The sequence below is a fragment of the Pipra filicauda genome, unplaced genomic scaffold, assembly GCF_003945595.2.
Source record: "Pipra filicauda isolate LSUMZ 115617 unplaced genomic scaffold, ASM394559v2 scaffold384_size681814_pilon, whole genome shotgun sequence".
Classification (NCBI taxonomy): domain Eukaryota; kingdom Metazoa; phylum Chordata; class Aves; order Passeriformes; family Pipridae; genus Pipra; species Pipra filicauda.
In genome coordinates, this window is record NW_024104514.1 from 82,981 (window position 1) to 103,723 (window position 20,743).

Below are 20,743 nucleotides of genomic sequence, written 5' to 3' on the forward strand. Positions count from 1 at the left end.
TTGGAGGCAGGCTTCTGTTGAGGAGTACCATGCAGCTCCTCCCAGAAGGTCACGTCAGGGCCAGGCTTGCTCTGTGCTGGCCCTGGACCAGCCATCTCCAGGATAAAGGCTGTGTGGGCCTCTGCTCCAGCTACCACTGGCTCCCAGCCCAACACTTACCTATGTTGGTAAGTGCAGGGCAGAAAAAGCGTTTGCGAACCTCTGAGATAAACTGAGGCAGAAAAAAAGCTCATTCCACACACTGGGGAGTCCTGCTGTATTTGCAGAAAGAGGTGAGGTGCAAGTCCTAGCGAGGGCCCAGGGAGCACAATAATATGCAGGCAGTGCAAGTGCTGTGCTAAAGTTGCATCCTGCAGCAGAGGTTCTCTGATGGAGCTGGCCCCAAATGATTTGCTATAGCTTCTTTTCACGCGCACTCGTACACATCTCACACAGCTCACACCACACGTTTAACCACTCTACCACCAACGTGCACTAAATCTTGTTCAGAGTAAAAGCTGTCAGGGCTGTGCAGAGGCTCAGCAGCAGCTCTCCTGTGCCATGGAATGCCCTCCCCTGCCCTCACTGTGAACGCAGCCTCCTTTTGTAGCCAGCAAAGGAGACTGGTGCCAGGCAAACCTGCTTTGTCCGGCTTTCATCCTGGTTTTCCAGAGGGACAAAAAGCAACAAGACACACTTTAACTTGGAACAAACTTTTTTAAAATTTATTTTATAGATCACACCAGCCTGAGTGATCTTTAAATGCTGGTCACAAAAGAGAGATCACACCGCCTCCTTTGCACAAATTGAAGTGAACCTTCTTTCATTCTCGGCAGTCTCCTTCATTTGGAGCACAAGGAATGGAGAAAGAGAAAACCGCCTGGAGCTCCCTGCTCCCCTCAGAAGCAGAGGGCAGTGAAATCAGATGCAGTTTGATGCTGCTACAGGGTCAGAAGACAAAAAAACCAGGCCTTCATGCCCTGCTTAGCCACACCTCACACCCCCTCACAATGTGGGTGCTATTAGTGTTGTAGCCGCCTATAGTTCCTCCCTCGCCAGGAGAGTGCTGGTATTTAGGCACATAGCTTGGAAAAGGACTGTCTGACCTCCCCCTCCCACCCACGCTCAAACCACTGAAGTCTCTAAGGCAAAGTACCCTCGTTTCCAAATCACGTTTCTCACCTCTCCCGTGCCGCTTAATGCTCTTGGAGTGCTGGTGTTGGCATCAGGAGATGCACTGTGGCCCCTGAGCCTGCTGCCACTCGGTGTGAAAGCCTCACCTTGAATCACAAGGTGAACTGGAATGAACTCCACACAGAAGCCACAGAGTAAGAAACAGGAACAACCCGCTCAGGAGGGACAGAAGCTTTACAGTCTCCCTCTAATTAAAACAGAAGTCCTTCATTGGAGGAGGAAGCCCTCAGAGAAACCGAGGCTGACCACACCTGCTGGGGAGAGCCATGATTTGCTGAGGATGCCACCTCCTCCTCCTCAAAATGCTACCACGCTCCCACAGCTCACCACAAGCTGGCAGAGGATAACTCCTATCCTCACTGGAGCCAAGCGAAGGGGCAGGGTTAGAAGGGAGATCAAAATATGCAGAGAATCGATCACTTGCACAACTCAGGGTTAAAAAAACATTCTAACAGTAATTTGTAGCCTATCCTTGCAGGGCCTTCCTGGAGAAGCAAGAATTTGTAATTAAAATAAAATACAATCTTAAAAAACAATGAAATTAAAAGTCACAAAAATTACTATGTACTTCCAATCCTGAAAGCACTTCTATAAATTTGGTACCAATTCATCACTGCCCTCTTTGGTCAAGAGGAGAGAAGACAAATCCTACCTCTGCCATTGCAAAGTTTGGCCACTGAGTTCCAGGAAAGATTTTGGAAATCTTGGAGTAAACAAAATCAAGGGGAGGTCATGTTAGCCTGGTGTCTCTGTTCCAAAGGTATATTGCCACCTGCGACCTCTGTCCGTCGAGGTGAGAAGGCTTTCTCTGGCTCAAGGGACGGACTGAGTGTTCCTGCACTATATTCTTAATACTGTCAATTGAGTTGCTGCAGCCTTGAGAGGCAGGTGAGATTTGCTTCCATGTGCACTGAACAAACACTAGGAAAAGCAGCACAATGGGAAGGGAAACAGGATGGGCATACATCTGCCCACTTAACTCTGTTACTAATTAAAATCTTAAGTGCTATCAACATTATTTGAGAAGGAAATTTAGCATAGGATCCCTGAATTTAATATCAAGAACTGCTTTCCAATTTGTTTCCCTCTTAGATCTCCAACTAAAGAACTTTCTTACCATCTTCTTCAAACTTCAGTCACACTACAACATTAAATTAAATCCACTTAGAAATAGTTTAAGAGGGAGGGAATCCAGAAACATTTTGGCACGGGGCCACTGTGGTGAGGAAACAATGCCCCATGGAGCCATCCTAAGCAACATGTTTTAACCTTTGCAAGTCTGAAATTTCAGGCGTTCGATAACCCCTGGATCTGAGACAGCAAATAGAGGGAGAGCAGCAAGTCCTGTGGACAGAAAGGGGTGAGGGAGGAGGGAGGCAACTAACTGGCTCTTCGCAGTTCTATCCAGACTCTCCTCTCATCTTCATGCACACAAAATATAATAAAAACTAATAAGAATAAAAACTAAGCCCATGATGTACAAAAATGTGTCAACAGGTGGAGGAGGAAGGTGTCAGTTACTCAGTTCTCTGTGTCTTATCACCTTCATTAGCTTATAAATTATGCTCCTCTCCATCGCTTCCTTCAGGGAGGAGGGACGATTCTTCTGCAGCCAATCAGCTGGGATGGGTTTTGGTTTAAGCTGCTCTGGATCTTTTGGATAAGAAATGAAAGGAAGGGGAGGAATTCCTCAGAGAGAGGAGGAATAAGAAATTCAGCAGCCACTGGCAGGAGTCACACAGGCTCCCTGAGATTTCACTTTATGGCGCTGACCCCCACGTCGCCGGCCTCCTCCTCCGACTTTTGACTGAAAAACAAGAAGACTGACTTTAGTGCAAAGGGACCCCTCAATCAGAGCATCAACACAGCAGGAGTTCAGATGGATCATGCACACGTTCAGACAGCAGGAGGGCAGTTGTGACTGATTGGCTTCCTACCACTGCAGGAAGGAGGTAAGGCAGACAGACACACCATGAGGGAAGGAGGAGAGACAGATGCACCATAAAATTCTGCCTTTCAAGCTGGGAAGGATTTGATTTCCCAATTTTCTGAGTGCTTCACTCCCAAGAGAGCCAGCAGGTGCCATGGGCTTCAGCATTCAGGAAATCAAGGCCTCGGGTTCCCTTGACTTTGTGCAGAATGGAAGGAGAGCCCCCCACCCCCCCTACCACAGCTCTCTTGCTGACCTGACTCTGTTCCCAATCTCAGGCCAGCAAACCCACTGTTCCTCTTTGAAATCGGCCAAATACCTTATTGCCCTCACGGATGTGGGGCTCTTCGTCCAGGGCAGGCTGAGTGGAAGCAGCAAGGAGAGAGAGGAAGAGGTAAGCAAGAACAAAAGCAACAGAGTCTCGGGGAGGGATGAAACAAAACGCAAGCTGGGAGTGCTACTTACAACCACAGTGATGCTACAACAAGGAGGAGATGGAGGACTGGTGTGAAGCCCCAGGCATGTGAAGAGGGAGAGAACCCCTGCCACAGGGTTATTTCACCAGCCAGCATGGCTAAAGATTTGACCAATGGCAACTAATATAGCTAGAGTTAAGAAGGGGAACACTGACCAGGTCTCTTGACAGAGTCAGTTCCTGAACCTTTCACTTACTAGGTAAATACACTAAAAGGAGAAGATCTTTCTTCTGTCAGTAATAAAGCTGATAAATAGCTCCCAGAACCTGCAGCTAGAATTGAGTTTCCATTCCTTTCAGGCCAGAAAGGCTAGGTATCCTTCATTAACAAGCTGAGCTGAGAGGTCCTAACCAACAAAACAACCTGGATAAATTTCTCTAGGAAGAGATAAGCCTTTCCTTCTCCTTGGATGTCTCCATCCTCCCTCTTTGACAGGGCAGATGACCTGTGACTTATACTCAGGTTGTAATTTCTCTGGTGTAGGGATATTCTACATCTCATTCAGACATCAGAGACCCATTCTGTGACTGGTTGTTTGATGCTTCACTAGTTCAGCTACTGGGTATTATGAAGACACATCTTCCCTGTGAGCACAGTCGTACTGAAACAGCTTGCCAAGAGAGGTTGTGCAGTCTTCCCTTGGAGGGTTTTAAGACATGACTGGATAAAATCCTGAGCAACCTAGTCTGACCTCACAGCTAATCCTACCTGGAGCACGGGGTTTGACTAGACATTTCCTAGACATAACCTGAATTGTCCTAGGACCTTCAGCAGCTGTCTGCTGAAAGGTCAGCCATAGGGTCAGTCATCAGAGAATTATGATTTCTGCTGTGAGACTACTTCTATTTCTATTTGTTTCTGTGGCACATTGAATCCCAAGGAGAGTGCTATGCTTGCGCTTTAGAGTGCCCTTCCTCCAATGGATGAAATCAGGATGCAAACAGCTAGGACTGACACGGTATTTTCCTCACTTACCAATGGTTGCAGGGCAGTAGCTGTCAATGGTGCTGCAGCTGTTGAGGGGGCCTCGTCCCCAGCTGGTGGGCCTCCAGCTGCCGTCCCAGTGGCGGGAACACCATCCTCTCGTTTTGTAACAGCTCCCTTCTTAGTTGACTGCATCTTGATCTGCTGTGGCTTGGAGTTCATTGGCGAGTTATTGGTGGTCTGGAGTAACTGCAAATTGCAAAGGGAGAGGCCAAACTCAGCATTAAAATAGCTAGGCTGATCTGGCAAGGTTCAATGCTGCTTTTTAACAAAAAGCCTCAGGAGAATTTATACCGAAAGCGATTGGGAAGATTGCAGCAGTAGCAGCTATTCAAAGAAACCTAGGCCTCTGAGCTGCCCTCAAGAATTCTTACCAGGAGGAAAAGGTCACTCAACCCTCCACAACATAAAGGGACCGGCTACAAGATGTCTGAAAGAGACTGAGCCTTAAGAACCAGAGGCCTGGTTCACCCCCCACCTTCACATTCCTTCACTCATACCAGCTAAAGACGCACCACATGACAAAGCACCAGAACCCATGTCAGGGCTGATGTTTGTAATTGAAGGACAGCCTCTTCCCTCAATTTTCCAGAGCTACCCAAATCCTCCTGCTGGCTTCTCAGTGTAAGAAGTAGCTAACAGGCAAAACCAAGTTGGACTCTTCAGCCTTTACCTTAGTGATGGTGCCCACAGCTTTGGTGCGGCCTTCACGGAAGACCAGCCGCTGGTCTATATGCAAGTATTCCGGGGTTTTGATGAAGCGAAAGTGCACTGTGGCTTTGTCCCCTGTTCGCAGGCAGTCCTTGTCCATGCTGAGAATCGTGGCCGTCTGGCGGATGCTGCCACAATGCACTGCAAAGGTAATGCACAAAGGCTTTCAACAGCCAGTGCCATTAGTGGAACGAGCTCCAGACAGACATCGAAGGCAGCTTGTTGCCCTGCAGCAAAGACTACACGGGTCACGCAGCTGCCTTTGTTCAGTCCTCAAAATGAGAACACTGTGATCTAGAACAGTTGCCTTCAAATGGCGCCTGTCCTGAAGCACCCTCAACAGAATCCTACACACCGAGCAGCTCGGCTAGAGGGCAGGACCCAAAATGAGTCTTTCCATCAGCATTTGAAGGTGAAGAATCTTTGCACCATGGAGATCCAGCTCAGGCAGGCTCCAAGTACACTTGAGGGCACACATCTCCTTTTTACCTCCTCCACTCTCCTCTGTCAGCTCCCTCCCCTCTTTCTTACACATTGCTGAGAAAGGCAAAACCAGGAACTATGGCATGTACTCATGCTGACAGAGCCACCAGGAGCAGAATTATCTCAGGCTAGAACTGATACCAACTGCTACCACTGAGAAACAAAGACGAGACAACATTGAGGCACATACCCATGGCCTGATATCGTGGGCTGATGGTGGTGGGGTGATGGAGCACCAGAATCTCTGCTTCAAACTCCCACGATGCTTGTGGATTCAGGCGAGGTGACACCATTACCATGCCTTTCCGGATGGAAGAGCGCTTGATCTGGAAAGCAGAGACACAAAAAACCTCAGCATGATTCTCCAGGGAAGAAATTTACTTCTCTGGCTGACTGCATCCAGAAGGGTCCTAAGGGATTTCACAGATATTATCTCACACTTGCCAAAAGGCAAAGCAAGAGCTGTTAAGCAGCATGTTATATATATGATGTTATGTAAAGGTTGCGAAAATCAAGTTCTGCTGAAGTTTCTAAGGAAGCTTTAGTTAGAGTGCTGGGAATGCTGGACACTGACAAACATACCTCACTGCTCCTTTAAAAGCAAAACATACATTCTGGTTACACATTACCCAAGCAGATGATCTCCAAAATCACGATATCTGTTAATACAACATGATAAGCCTGAACACATGAAGTATGGTGTAGTTTAAACTATATCCCCTTAAAATAATTGGAACTTCTATTGACAGAAACCTTTTTGGAAGAGGAATTTCATCAATTTTTGCTTATTTTCAAATCCCAAAACATGCAGCTGGTCCTACAAGCCAAGACAAATAGTGTAAATATACTGCTCAGGATACTAATGCAGTTCCAGCACAAAAGGAGACTTTTCTTGCAGTACCTCCACTTTGTTAGACATCTCCAACACTATTTGTCATTACCTAGGGGCATTGCAATGGCCTGGCAGCTCTCAGGAGGAACAACCAGGATGTAGAATCCACAGAGGTTCTATGGGATTTTATTTCGCTGCAAAATGAGGCAGCTGAGGTTTGTAGAAACAGTCTTATTGTAGCTGATCTCTGAGAGCACTTGAAAATTAGAGGGTGGTTTCTTCTGGGGGGGTCTAGAGCAGATCATCTCACCTTCTTCAAAGCAAAGGAGGCAGTCTGGCCTCCCCGCACTTCTTTGACAGGCATTCTCTTGCGGTGGATGGACTTGACAGCAATAGGCAGGAAGTTGCCAAGGGGATCTGGCCCCAGCAGAAGGGTGTCATTTAGCTTGATGAGGCCTCTCAGTGTCGTCCCAGAGACAACTGTTCCTACGCCCTATGCCAAAGGAGAAAAAACAGTAATTGGGGTTACTCAAGCAGGCTGACAGAATAGCTCTAGAACTCCCCTCTCTAGAGAAAATACCTTCTTCGACCTGAAAGAGGGAACAGAACATTCTTCCAAAAACCAGGCCCCTTACCGGGACAGAGTAAGTATCATCTATCTGGAATTCTGCTGGCTCTTCTTCCCTGTAACTGGTCCGTGGAGACAAGAGATTAAGAAACATCTTCAGCAAATCTAGGTTCTCCCCGGTGACATTTGAAATCTGGAAAATTGGGCACATCCTGTAAAGGAAAATTGATGAAAATGGAGTTAGTTCACCTTCCTACCTAGGTTTCCACATGTAGGGAGACATCCAAAATCTTGGGACTTGAATTCAAAACACAGTGCTAGGAAGGGAGAGCCTGGCAAGAAGTCAGATGCACAACACCCCATGTTTGAACACCTGCAACATTGCCTCTGCCTTCTAATGACATTTGGAATAATGTGTAAGGTTCCAGGACTGAAGGAAGCCGAATGCCCTGACGTCTTCTGCAGACTGCCCAGAAGCAGCCTCTCATTTCTGTCTCAGAGAGGGGAACACAAGCAGGTCAACCTCAAAATCAACACACTCTTATGGAATCAACACACCACATGGCAGATGCAACCTTCACACATCTAGACAATGGGACTCTCTTTCTGAATCTCCTCACCCAGTCTCCAAATAGGATTGAAAGAGAAATGATTCTCCTCTACTCCCGTTACCTCTCTGAGCTGAAGTTGGAGGCTGTTACAATGACATCATCCTTGCTCTGAACCAGCACGGGAATCTTCCTGCACCCTGGGGACTTCAGCAGTCGCTGTAACAGCTTCAGGGTTTCTTAAAGGGTGAAATGAATATTGTTAGGGCAGCATCTCCTGTCTTTACAAATCACTTTTGTGGGGTCTCTCCCTGAAGGGAGACGGGTGCTCTGGCCACAAATAGACAGGAGAAGATGGCTAAAGGTGAGACTATGAGTTTGCTGCAGCCCAGGTAGGACTTAGGAGCCATTCCATCTTTCATTTCATGCCAGCTAGCCTGCTGCCAAGCGACACCATACACAAACAGACAAGTTTGCATCTGCAAGTGCAATGCTGTGAAGTAGACATTTTATAGCTGTCTATTAGTAGCTTTAAGCAGTTACAAGGTATTTCCTCTTCCTATAAAGGATTTTTCATATTGAATTAAATGAAAACCATCAGGACTCAGGAACGGAAAATATTTGAGAACATGTGATTTAGAAATCAATTTTGACCAAACACACCTCAATACATTTTTCATGGAAGTCAGCTTTCCCTAGGAGGCTGGAGAAGCATGAAAGAGGTAAAGATCACCATCATAGACTAGAACAGTGTGGGTGGACCAGATTTGGAAATCATTGTTTTGGGACAAATCTCATGGCTCCCAACTTTCATCTTTTGCCTCTTTTTCATGTATTTTCTAGGCCTTGTATCTATGAGCCAGCAGGGGCATTACCTGATGCAATGGCATCAGCCTCCTGCAAAGTGCCTTACAATAAATGAGGAAAAAACAAAAAAGGGTAGTAAGGACTTAAAAGAGAAAAGAATTTATATTCTACAATTGTCATCCAATTAGATGGGTTTTTGTGAACAAATGATTGCCTATGGGAAAGTAATGTTTTGGATACAGAAACACAAACATCTAATCATGCCATCTGCTCTTCACAGATACACTTGAGTCAAATCTTGTGTCTATTTACTTTAAACAGAGCATGTCATGGGAGTGGCTTCTCCCAGGAGCAGCTCTTTTCTTCTCACACCGAGCCAAATGTTCTCCTTCCTTCCCAGTTATTATCTTATATTCATTCAGGCCTTACATTTATTTGCCAAATAACTACTACAGAGACATTTAGATTATCTTCTGTTCACATGCTTCTATTTACCTTAAATATATTTGGGATTTTTACAGTAATGAACTAACCTCAGTACTGGGAGCATTCACTTCCCAGATTCTTAGGACCGATTATCAAAAAACCCGAAAACTTTCTTCCAATTAACTACAGAATATTCCTGTGGGTGTAAGAAATGCTTAAAGAGCATTTCAAAGGTGAGAGTTGGTCACTGCCTGAAAAAATGTCAGGCATGGGTTAATGGGTCACTGCTGGGGTTAGAGGTACTGCTTTAACTGCTGCTGAGAAAAAAAAAGAAATCACTAGCCCCTACTACTCACTGCCATCCCTGCCTGTGTCTAGTCCTGTCTCCCATCCTGCTACCATAGCCCACATATGCAGCTGCTTCAAATCATGATTTATTAAGTGTTGGTTGTTCAGACAGAGGAAGGAGCTGCTGTAGTTATACCAGAGTACCTGAGAAGTGCCCAGGTGAGCAGGATGTAACAAGCAGCTGCCCCTTCACTAACAGCTGCCGGAGAACAAGTCCGATCACAGCGTAAGATCACACTCAAACTATGGGCAAGGAGGAAAGCAGCTTTCAAAAGAACTTCCAGACTTTTCTTCCAGGTTGAAATACCCAGAGAGAAAGCAAAGCCCCAACCCCAACTGTATGCTGCTCCTCTTAGTGTAGGAAACACTTTCAGGTTGCTCCGCTGAGTCCCTCAACATGGGTAATTTTGACATGGTGACTCCCAGTGAAGCACCTGCAAAATGGGCAAGGGAAAAAGGATAGATTGCTGGAAGGTGTTTAGTATGCAGTCAAAATCAGATAAAGCAGCTTTCCTCCAGCAGTAATTCCTGAACCCAAGCAGAGAACAGCAGCAGATACAGAGGTAAGAAACAGCCCTGGAGAAAGCCTGGAGGACTCACCTTGCAGGATGTTGGCAGGGCACATGTCAATCTTGGTCACCACAACAAAGACAGGAACATTAAGTGCAAGCGCCAGGCCCAAGTGCTCCTTGGTCATGCCAACAATCCCAGCATTACTGCCAACCTACACCAGGGATATAAGACACAGGGATGTAAATGTTCCTCCTGCAGTAAGCTGGGTTACAGAGAAGACCTTGTGCCAGATGTGCAGTGGACTGTGATTAGGTTGAAGATGTATCACTGTGACTGTGTGAGCAGTCCCAGCTCATCTCAAATGCTGTTGGACACTGGCAAAGGACTCATTTCTCCCCATTTTTAGCAAGGTTTTGTAGAATTTAGAAATCTTTCCATTTTCAAGAATCACAAACCTTGGGACTGTCTGGGACTGACAGCTTTGTGGCACTTGCCTCAGAGTCCTGGGGAGATACCCACAGAGGCTTCTGCTCCCCAGCAATGTGAGATGCTGCCTCCCTCCATAACCCCACAGGGACTTTGCAATAGGAAAGAAGTCGAGGCTGTTAAAGCTGTGAACAGACCCACTCCAGCTGGTATGGTACATGTTTCTTGCTACCTACCATAAGCATGCAGAAATCAGGTAAGTGGCCAGTCATGCCAAAGACGGTGGTTTTCAGGTACTTTTCATGACCAGCCAGGTCAATGAAAGTAATGACCTTGGTGGATTTCTCACAGATCTTTGTCCATTCCAAACTGCCGCCGTGGCTGTCGGGTTTGTTCACCACGTTGCCCTCGCTGTCGAAGCCCAGGATGTCATTGCCCACGCTGCTGGTGCGGCCTGACTCAATCTCGTGCTTGTGGCGGAAGAGCTTTTGCCGAGCAAAGCCTCGGCCATTGTCTAGCTCGCCGTGAGTCAAAACACCCAGCAACGTGCTCTTTCCTGCGTCCACATTACCAACCACTGCTACCCTGGAGGGGAAAGGAAAAAGGAACCTGGTAAAATACAATACCTGAAGAAACAAACAAGCAAGCAAAAAACCCTGAACATCGCTGCTCCTGCAAATAACTGTTTTTTTCTCCCTATCCTTTAAACAGAGATTAAAAAATGTTAGACCCTCACAGGCAGAGCAGAGATTCTTTTACAGTTATTTATTAACAGCGGAGATCACAGGCTCTGGGGACTGGGATGCAAAGACTGTGAAAACATGTCACTGGCGTCCAGCACATAGTCAACTGAACCTGACATTGCCTGATGCCACACAGAGTGTCTCTCTTCTGTCTCTGCAATCCAACATATACACTGCAGCAATTCAAAAGGAAGACTAAATCACAACTTGGTCTAGAATACCTCTGCCTTTCTCACATTCCTCATGTTGCAATAGCACCAAGTGCTAAGTAGAGCACAAAAAATGAAATTGTTGTTTCCAGAAAAGCTCAAATAACAATAAAATATTTTAGGAGAAAACCATCTCCTACAGCAAGCTGTTTCTTTGACTCTGATCAAGGTGGCTATTATGGCTGTCAGTAAATGTTGGAAATCCACTCCATCCAGGTCTGGGCAGACCCGCAATCATGTTACATAAGGTAGTATATGTCCATTAAAAGGTGACTTGGATCATCACAGTCTTGGAACAGAACTGAATCCTTAGTCAAAAGCATTGTGTTCCAGCACTGTCCATATATGCACATGCATACTGCCACATGTGCACACGTGACTTCCTTCTGAGATCCCACCATACAAAAGATCCCTAAACTGTGAAGCTCTCACCCAGACAGCAACAGGCAAATTTTCACCAACAGTTTGTTCACAAAAGAGACAGCAACAACAACAAAAAGGCAATTGCATGAGCAAGGAGTGGTCAGGCTCAATTCCCTTTGTTGGGTACCTACAACACCCAGACTCCAACCAGCGTTGCTGGCTCAGCATCACGGACTGCTCACACAGTAAAAATGCAGCTGAGCTGCTGACTAACCCTGTCTCCACCTGGCTCCTCACCTGACCTCCAGGAAGTCGTTGTCACCCACGCGCTTCCGAACGAGGTAGTCGCGCACCTTGCCCCCTGCCTCCTGGTGCTCCCGCAGGAGGATCACGTCTGCCTCGATCTGCTCTGCCATGCTCTTCAACGTGGCATAGGACGCTTCCATGTCTGCCTCGCTCAGACCGTATTCAGTCCCGTCTAGTGTGGTGTTGAGACAAAGAAGAGTCAGTGAGCACCACCTTGCAACAGCCAGCAGCAACAGCATCCTGCCTGGGACCTTCACAACAATCGGTATTCATACATGGACTGGAGGTATCAGCCACGTACACAGAACAAGCATCCTTTACCCAAAATAAAAAGAGATGGTCTTCACTGTGAGTCTTAAAAGACACTAGAAAAGCACCATCTTTCATCTAGAGGAGTTTTCACAATTTTTACAAGCAAATACTTATGGACTGGCAAGAAAGACACATTTTTGTCTAATTCCCTTACTTCACATGCTGAAGGTACTTTGTGTCCTTCAGTCAGACGAAATATCTCCTCTTGCATTGCAATAAAGGGTAAAGCATTAACAAAATGAAAGCTGTGACTAAAATATCACCACAATTAACCAGGGAATGTGGGACCAATGTAAACAATCAGCTTGTTTTATAAAACCACACCCCAGTACACACTTTCTGCAAGTCTGGCCAGCACAGCAATTTCTTCAGCCCCCACATACTCCAGTTAAAACAATGTTTTTGGCATGTCTCACTGCCTTCATCCTGGCACTTGAAAAAAATGCTGACAGCACATTGGACCAGAAAACACCAAGGAATTAGTGCTTCCTCAGAACGGCTCACCCAAACAAAGAGCCAACAGTCACAGCAAGCCAGTGGCAACTACCTATCTAGTTTCAAGGCCACCACAGCCTCTCTCCTAACCCAGGTGCTGTGAAGGTACACAGATTTCAGGCCAGAATCTCCTCTGTGGGTAAAAAAACCCCACAAAACAACAAACAAAGGTGGAGGGCCACACTGCACCTGAAGACCAAAAGCTATTGAGTGTGTGCGTGTTCATATGCATGGCTGACTCATCACCTGGTAAGCAGTAACTGCAGTTTGCATGAACTAATCAGCATTTTAACTACTGCACAGCTCTGAAACTAGCAGTTACTGGGTGATTTCCAACCTAGCTCATAAGCTGGCTGAGAAGCTGTTGAGATGGTGAAGAAAACAAAAGGCCTCATGGCTGGAGTCTTGGGTCATAGAACGGGAAAAATAAGTAGGGGACAGGAGAGGGTAAGAGCCAAGGGAGAAATGGAGGAGTTGCCACTGGTGAAACAGTGAACTTCCCGGCAGTCTTCATTCACTTCTCAGTCTGCCAAGTTCATTATCTGGGATGATCAAAATCATAGACACTCAAAGTGAATTAGAAGGAGAGACGGCGGCAGGGATACCAAGATTCTCTGTTATATATCCCCATCTTCCTTGACTATGCAGCAACCCAAAATGAAGTCAGAAGTTTAAGCTCATATTTTAAGAAACAAATGCCTGCTTCTAAGTACCTCATTGCAACAACCACCAGTTAACACCCTCACAAGGTATCCTTGAAGAAAAAGCAGGTACTAGCCTGATTAGCTAGATCTCCACTGTAGATGTGGTTATCCCAAACACCAACGAATCAGACTACATATGGGAAGCTTTCCTGAAGGCAAGAGCATTATATTTATTGGCTGCATGACCACTGGCTATCTAATTCTGGCTTCTCTTCTATGTTGGCTGCTTTGCAAGACTCCAAGAAAACCCAAAAAGACACAGTTCTGAGGTAACACAGCTCTCTCTCTCCATTTTCTCAGCCAACCCTGGTACCCACAACCAGAATTCTGTATGACAACTTCATATCCATCAAATATCTAGTATATTTGAAACATGCCTTTAGCTTTATGATAGTCAATTATTTTATATTCAGAAAAGAAATTTTTATTTCAAAGCAAGGCCACATTCAATTTTATTTTACCAGCATCAGATGAAAATATTCAAATTGTCAAAAAGAACAAAAAGGTAATCTGTGCTAAATGCTAAAATCCGCGAAGACAAATGACTGTGGTCGCACACAAATTAATGTGGCAATAAAGGCCTCACGTCGAGAAAAGGAAAACCTTCCCCTCCATAGTACAGATACATGCTAACAAAGAAAGTCAGCAGCATATATTTTGGCTATCTGAAGTACCTCTAATACATTCCTGTGGGATGAAAATATGTTATTTGCAATGGAGCAGTGACCAAAAACAGACAGAACAAGACCTTTGTACACACTGAGGAAGTCTGTACTAAAACTGTTAATATGCGTTTAGACCCTTCGTCTTTTCCTGGTGTGCTCAGACAAGATATGCCTTATTTCCAAAAAAGAACTTGGATGATTTTATACAAAAAATATGTTTAGCTCTGCTACGTAAGACAGCTGCTGACAGGAATAAAAGAAAAGAATCTGTCCCACATATTCTGCTATACTTTATGGAGGTTTCCAAATTATTCTGGAAAAGTAAGCATTACCTTCAGCAGCAGTCAGATAAACTAGGTTTTTCTTATAATTTTTGTTGTTTTCCTGAAGAAGCTATACTCACCTGATCCTTGCCCAATGACATAGATGGTCTCCCCACATCCCTCATCAATCCTCTCTGACATCTGCTGGAGCAAACTGTCATACTGCTCTGAAGTCGGACTCACCATCACCAGCTGGAAAAAGATTAAATATCCATTTGCAGGTGCCAAGCTAACAATTTCAAAACCAGCTTCAGTTACAAGGACAATCAATCCATGTGCTTTATTGAAAGAGAAGGGCTCTTTTTCCAGGACTGCTTTCTGGTATTTTTGTTTTGTTTTGCTTTTAAACCAGTTTTGCTGTCAGCTATTTCCTTGTGACACTACACAAGGTTGTTTGTCTGAGCTCAGAGTTCATTCATGCTGGAAGATACACTTCAAAGCAACTAAGAATACCAAGCATCTCATTCTGATGTAACCAATGTTTAAAAGCCACATTTAAATGAACACTCCAGTATGTTTCCATGCAAGGAAAACAGAAAGGGGAGGAGATATTTTCTCCACAGAAATTTCTTAGCTGAGTACTCCACAGTCTCTGCTGCACAGAGCGCTGCTGCTCCCCCAGAACATGATGGGACAGACAGAGGAAGCCAGCCAGACCTCACTGCAGAGCACACCAAGGCACTAAAATCAAGAACATCTCAAGTGTCTTTCACATATTTGATCTCCTCTTTTGTGTTCTGAGGGGGCAGAGGGAAAGAAGAGAATATCAATAAGTATTATTTTCAAACTCCTAAGAGAATTTTAGCTACTTTACACTACAGTGCTGAGGGACAGACATACAAAGCAGTTTGTACAAGCACATCTGCAGGTTCACGAGTGAAGAGCTGCAGTTCTGCAAGTCAGTAGTTGTGCTACCAATAAGCTTTGACTGCAGCTATTGCAATAACCACAACTTCCTTTGCCCTGCAGAGGCATCAAGAGAATGAAAAAATAAGACAGAAACAAAGCAGAAAATGAGGCCAACAAGACAGTGCTTCAGGAATGATTTTTCTTAGAACAGAATGGTGTAGCACCACTTCTGGCAAAAACTCGTATTGCTCACACAGTACAGCTGAGGACACTGGCACAGAGCGGCCACAATGGTGGCATGGCAGTGACAGACCAAGGAGACCTCACATCACCAAGTTTACTTCCCCTCTGGATGCCTCCATGGTTGCAGACCTGCTGGTGGCTGAGCATCCTGCTACAGTGGCTCGATAGCTGTAGCAACTGAGACACACATTTCTGTTAAAAGGCGCTTTTAGTAAGAGCCGTAAGGGCTGTCACCCACCAAGAGTCCCATGGGTAGGCCCACCTGTGCCATGCTACAACACTAAATGACATCCATGCTTTCACTAGCTGTCCCTACACACACGTTCCAAAATCACATCCTAAAAGATGCACTTCCCTTGGCTACACACTAAGGCCAGCCTGAAATCCGTGCTAGATTTGCCTAAAACACATGGTTTACAGCAGTTCACAGTATCATCTTCAAGTCTGCCCGAGATTCTGTAACACAGTCTGACTTATTAGCACAGCTAACACAATGTGCATTCAGGAGGAACTACTTTTACTACCACTTTACTACTACCACTGCATAGTTGATAAAGGCCTTCATTGGAAACCTAGAGTGTAAGGGAACCCCAAAACCCCATAAATAACACTTAAGCAGCTTTCAAATCCATAATGATGCATCTGGGAAACTGAAGCACAGACAGCAGGTGCTGGTTAGAAGGTTTAAGGCATCCAAAGCAACACTTTCCTCAGATGTTAAGGGTCCCACAGAGCATGGATGTGTCTGCAAGGGCCACAGAGCTACAAGAGAGACAATCACCTTCACGTGCCTCTTTTGGACACATGCCCTACCTAAGCCTTTTAACTACTTGGCATGGTCTGCAAGGGGTACTAAAGCACTCTGAGCTGGAAGGCCACATAGTCTTTCCACTTCATGCTACACAAGACTGAATTTTGCCTTTATTAGTTTTTCTTTCAGTTTTGTTTTCTTCTTGAAGGAAATCACTGGATGTAAATGTATTGAGACAGAAATCAGCAACTGTTCAGAGGCTTGATCTGGGCAGGAATGGAAGGCTGTGTGTTAATGCCTAGAGTTTGTTTTGCTCTGCAAGTACTTTCAGGAGTTCCTGGAAGCAGAGCAGACAGGCTCACTGCTTAGGCCAGTACACCAGCATAGGTCAGGGACTCGGGAAGATCTATTAAAGAGGCTGTCACATACATAAAGGTCAACAGAATAAGAGGGGCCACCAGCGCCGAGGCACACTAACTTCAGCGTCTTCAAGTCTCATCACCAGCTTTATTTTAGTCCGAGTTCAAGTGCTTCAACAGTGTGAGCAGGCACGGTGTGTAACAAGTACCAAGGGACATTTCAGCTGAGCAGCTCATTGTACCCTTTCTTCATGTTGCCAGGCAGGAGGGCTGGGGAGTTCAAACAATACCAGCCCATGCATATCAGCTCAAAATACTGTTCTCCCACCCTGCTGCTTTCACTGCCACACAGAGGTGCTGCTAAAGGGTGTTCCATTGGTAGACTGCCTTCAAAGGTTACTCTGGGGCCCATGAAGCTTATGGCTGATATGACGTAGTGGGACATCAGGAGAAGTATGTGTAGATCAAATAGCAGATTTCATGGATCACACTTTCCCATTCTGCAGCCACAGCCTCAGCCAGTTCTACAGTTTCCTGGGCCACTGCAAGACTTGATGTGCTGGTTTGAAGGTCTCTTTAGCTTCCTGGGCAGAGAGAGTCTGGTCTTTGCCATCTCCTTGGTCGGAGAGACGTCCTCCATTTTGGCCCCTCTGCTTTTTTTGCTTTTCACCTTTGAGCAACGCCCTCCGTGCTTGCACTACGTATTGGTGTGTTTCAGGGGTTTTCACAAAGTCAAAAACGTTCACTTTTGTTCCTTCCACTTTGCCAGGCACTGAGCAGTTATCAGTAGGAGCCATGTGGATCTAGCAAACTTCAGATTTCCTACAGGGCAAAAAAGTAACAACCAGTTATTGTTTTATTCTTAAGACAGCAGAAGGAAACATATCTCGCAAGTTTGAGATGCCATTCTCTAAAGTCCCTTCCCAGTCTCTGGGGAGAGGTGGCTTTGCTCACCTTTCCTCTGATCACTTTTGGGATTAACACACACCAGAGGTGGGTAAAAACTACAGTTGCCTGAGCTAACTCCTGGGGGACAGATTGGACTGTGGCATTCTGCACTGCCCGACAGCAAGCAAGAGGCCATAGCGTTAATTAACAGCAATTTCAAGAGACCAGCAAGATGGAGCTCAGGTTATAGCAGCACTAATACAAGTGGTCCTTACAAAAAAAGCATCCTTTATATCCATAAAGCGGACAAACTATTAATATTGAGGGCAAGCCAAGTACTATGTGGTAGGTAGTGCTGCTCTTTATTGGCAAAACACAGCCTGACATTTTGCATGGCTGGAAAGCCACCACCAGCCATCAAGAGGTCAGGGAAAAGGTACCTTCTGTAATGTCATATTTTGATTTCTATTCCCTATGGATATACACAGTTCAAGTGCTATTAATGTTCTGCTGTCAATGTAGATCTAATATAAGTATCAGTTTCACTAATAGTCGTGTGATTTGGTTTTTGACCTAAAAGTTGATTACTGCTGCTGTGTGTTGACACTGATGGGAAAACAAACACCCATTAAGATCAACATGACAATGAATTTGTGCTGATGAATGGAACCGTTTGCTTGACCAGCAGACAAGGAGCACTTGATAACGGAATCCCAGTGTTGCTCTCTAAAAAGAGCTCACCTTACAGTGAATGAACTGGGAGGGGACTGGGAGACAAGTATGTAACAGCCAGGGGGTGTAGATCAGACCCGGATAGAAGTAGCAACTAGCAACAAACTGACTGCAGTGGGAGTTCCCATTTTAAGCATGGATTGGAGGGGAGCAATTCAGCTGGGAAGACAGAATAGAAGAGAGGGATCAGGGGGTAGATGTTAGCTACTGCATTCTCACCATATGGGATTGCTGTTTTGAGTACACAGTGGGAGACTAACTTGGAGAGATGCAGCAGAGCTCACAGTTTTAGCTCTGATACAAGATGGGAATGAATGAAAGGTCCAGGGAAAAGAAAATAGGTGCACAGTGCTGAATGGAAAAGTAAATTATAATAAGGTCAAAAAAAATGCTTACCTACCACCTCCATAGCGCCTGCAGATTTCTAATAGTGGAAGACAGACTGACACCACAAATGGAGTTTGTGGGAGAAAAGCATTCTTCTTTCTTTGACAGTGTTTTGGTCAGGTTCCTGGCTGTCAAGAATCAGTGATGCAGTCCTCGGCATCCTCCTTGGCCCTCTTCCACATCAGTCACATCCAAGACAAAGCACAGATCAATATTGGCATCCTGTACAAAAATCTTGTCCAGCTCATTAAGGCATGAACAGGTGGCTTAATAGATACGGCAGGTTTGACTTCTGTTCTTTACTATCTTACAAGACATCTCCATAATAATTTGTTTTAATACAGTCCCACATTATAAAATATTCAATCATCTCCTCAAAAAAAAAAACAAACCAACCACATTTCCATGTCCACACACTCATTCCTCTCTCTCCACTTTCCTCTGCACAGAGTATGAGAAAGTCCAGGACTTTGGAACAACTTCAGTTGAAAGCATGAAAAGGAGGCATGGCAGAAAACTAGGAGGAAACACCAGCTATGCTGACTTCTGGGTCACATAATTACAAGTGGACCAAACTAAGCTTTCAGGAGACTTTAATGTGGGAGACAGCACCACAGTACATCAAACCCATGGCAGCAAAAGGTATACAGTTAAAGAGATCAGCCAACCGGGAAAAAAACCAGGAGACAGTGTGGAAAGGCAGCTAATGTAGTCTGTGGCAGGCTCCGGCACGCACGTATTACTACAATGTACCTTCCTGCAAGATGAAAGTGAGAACTGGTTCTGACGGAAATAAGACCATCACACAGTTCTATCACTGGGACCCTAGAAAGGAACTGCACAAGGTGAACCAACCTTTTTACATTGAATTTAACCCGTGTGCAAGAGCCAGGCACCCCTGTCACTGAGCCCTTGCACTCAAAAGTTATGAGCTCTGACCTTCTTTTAAGATTGCGAAGAAAGCCCCAGGAACTAGTGCAACTGGCAGCAGAGATAACTACAGAGCACCAGCGCGGAGGGAAAACGTCAGCGGGACGTTGCAGTAGCTGTCAGCTCCAAACCCCGCGCTCGCTGAAGATGCTGCACCGGCCGCGGGCCGGCGATCCCCCCAGATTGCCGCGATGGGGAAAGCGCCGGGCGGAGCAGCCTGCCAGTACCCTCCTGTCCCGGCCGGGCCACGGCACAACTTTACTGCGTTTCTCCCGGCCGCCTCCACAGGCACCGCGGGCTCTGCCGCCCGCCCCGGCGATGCTGGGGCAGGGGGAGCCCTGGGGGAAGCCTCCCGCTCCGGCGGAGCCAGGCGGGCCCCGGCCTCTCGCTCTCCTGAGGTGCGGCAAGCGGACAGGCTGGGGGTGGCAGCCCTCCGTGGCTCGGCGGCCGCTGGAGAGGAGGGCAGAGGGGGCCCGGCGGGGTGATGGCGCTCGCCGCCGCCCGCCCCCCCGCCGGGCCTACCTTGCTGGTGAGGTCGATTTCGGGCTCGCCGTTGAGCGCCTCGCCGTCCTCGCCGTCGAAGGCGGCGCGGAGGGGGCAGGCGGCCGCTGCCACGCGAGGCCGTCCGCCCGGGGAGCCGGGCTCCGGGGCGAACATACAGGCCGGCACCGGGGAGCCCCCGGGAACCGGGGATCGGCTCCGCTCTGCCGCCGCCATCTTCCCTGCCCGGCCCTCCGCTCCCCCGCCCCGGCCCCGCCCCCGGCCCGCCAAGGCGGCGCCCGCCAATCACCGGAGGCTGAGCAGCGCGATTTGCATGTTGCCATGGCGGCGGCGGGCGGGGCCGTGGCTATTCATACGGCGAGGCCGCGCCCCCGCGAAGCGCGCGAAGCCAATGGGAGCAGCAGTGCCAGCTCGGCTTGTTTGCTACACATACGGACACACACAACACAGCCCGCGCGACGTGTCGGGGGCCGCTGTCCAATGGGAGGGCTGAGCTTCGTGACAAACAACCCCGACAGCCAATCGGATACGGAGACTCGAGCGACGGGGCGGGACTAAGAGGCTGCCACAGGGCCCGCCCCAGTGGGTGGGCTTTCTCTCGGGTTGGCCAATGAGAAAGAGGCGATTTTTCACTGACAGTTTTGTGAGCCAATGGCACGGGGAGGGCGCGCTGGGTGTCTCTCCAGCCCGCGGGACTGGCTGTCCTGGGGCCGGCGTTCCACCACAGCCCCCGGCGTGGGAAAAGGGCCCCTCCGCCC

The 20,743-nt window shown here is 47.0% G+C and overlaps 1 protein-coding gene across 2 annotated transcripts; it reads right to left on the minus strand.

Moving 5' to 3' along the window:
- Positions 1-676: 676 nt before the first annotated feature.
- GTPBP1 (GTP binding protein 1) lies at positions 677-20,222 on the minus strand. 2 transcript variants are annotated; one of them, XM_027715049.2, is made up of 13 exons: positions 20,007-20,222; positions 14,426-14,537; positions 11,838-12,018; positions 10,462-10,810; positions 9,887-10,010; positions 7,830-7,944; positions 7,225-7,369; positions 6,900-7,082; positions 5,948-6,083; positions 5,237-5,415; positions 4,555-4,752; positions 3,423-3,464; positions 677-2,980 (listed from the first exon to the last, which is right to left on the minus strand). In XM_027715049.2, the coding sequence occupies exons 1-13, from the start codon at positions 20,199-20,201 to the stop codon at positions 2,888-2,890; spliced, it is 2,052 nt and encodes a 683-aa protein (XP_027570850.1). In that variant the 5' UTR covers positions 20,202-20,222; the 3' UTR covers positions 677-2,887. The 2 variants fall into 2 exon arrangements, with proteins under 2 accessions (XP_027570850.1, XP_027570851.1); XM_027715050.2 differs by lacking the exon at positions 3,423-3,464.
- Between the last annotated feature and the right edge of the window lie 521 nt (positions 20,223-20,743).

Bases quoted from the DNA above. Each gene is read 5' to 3' on its own strand.
- GTPBP1 (XM_027715049.2), bottom strand. From the start codon at position 20,201: ATGGCGGCGGCAGAGCGGAGCCGATCCCCGGTTCCCGGGGGCTCCCCG. The intron at 6,084-6,899 runs GTGAGATGATCT...TCTGCTTTCCAG, and splicing joins CCTCCTTTGCTTTGAAGAAG to ATCAAGCGCTCTTCCATCCG. The intron at 5,416-5,947 runs GTATGTGCCTCA...TTACCTTTGCAG, and splicing joins CCCACGATATCAGGCCATGG to TGCATTGTGGCAGCATCCGC.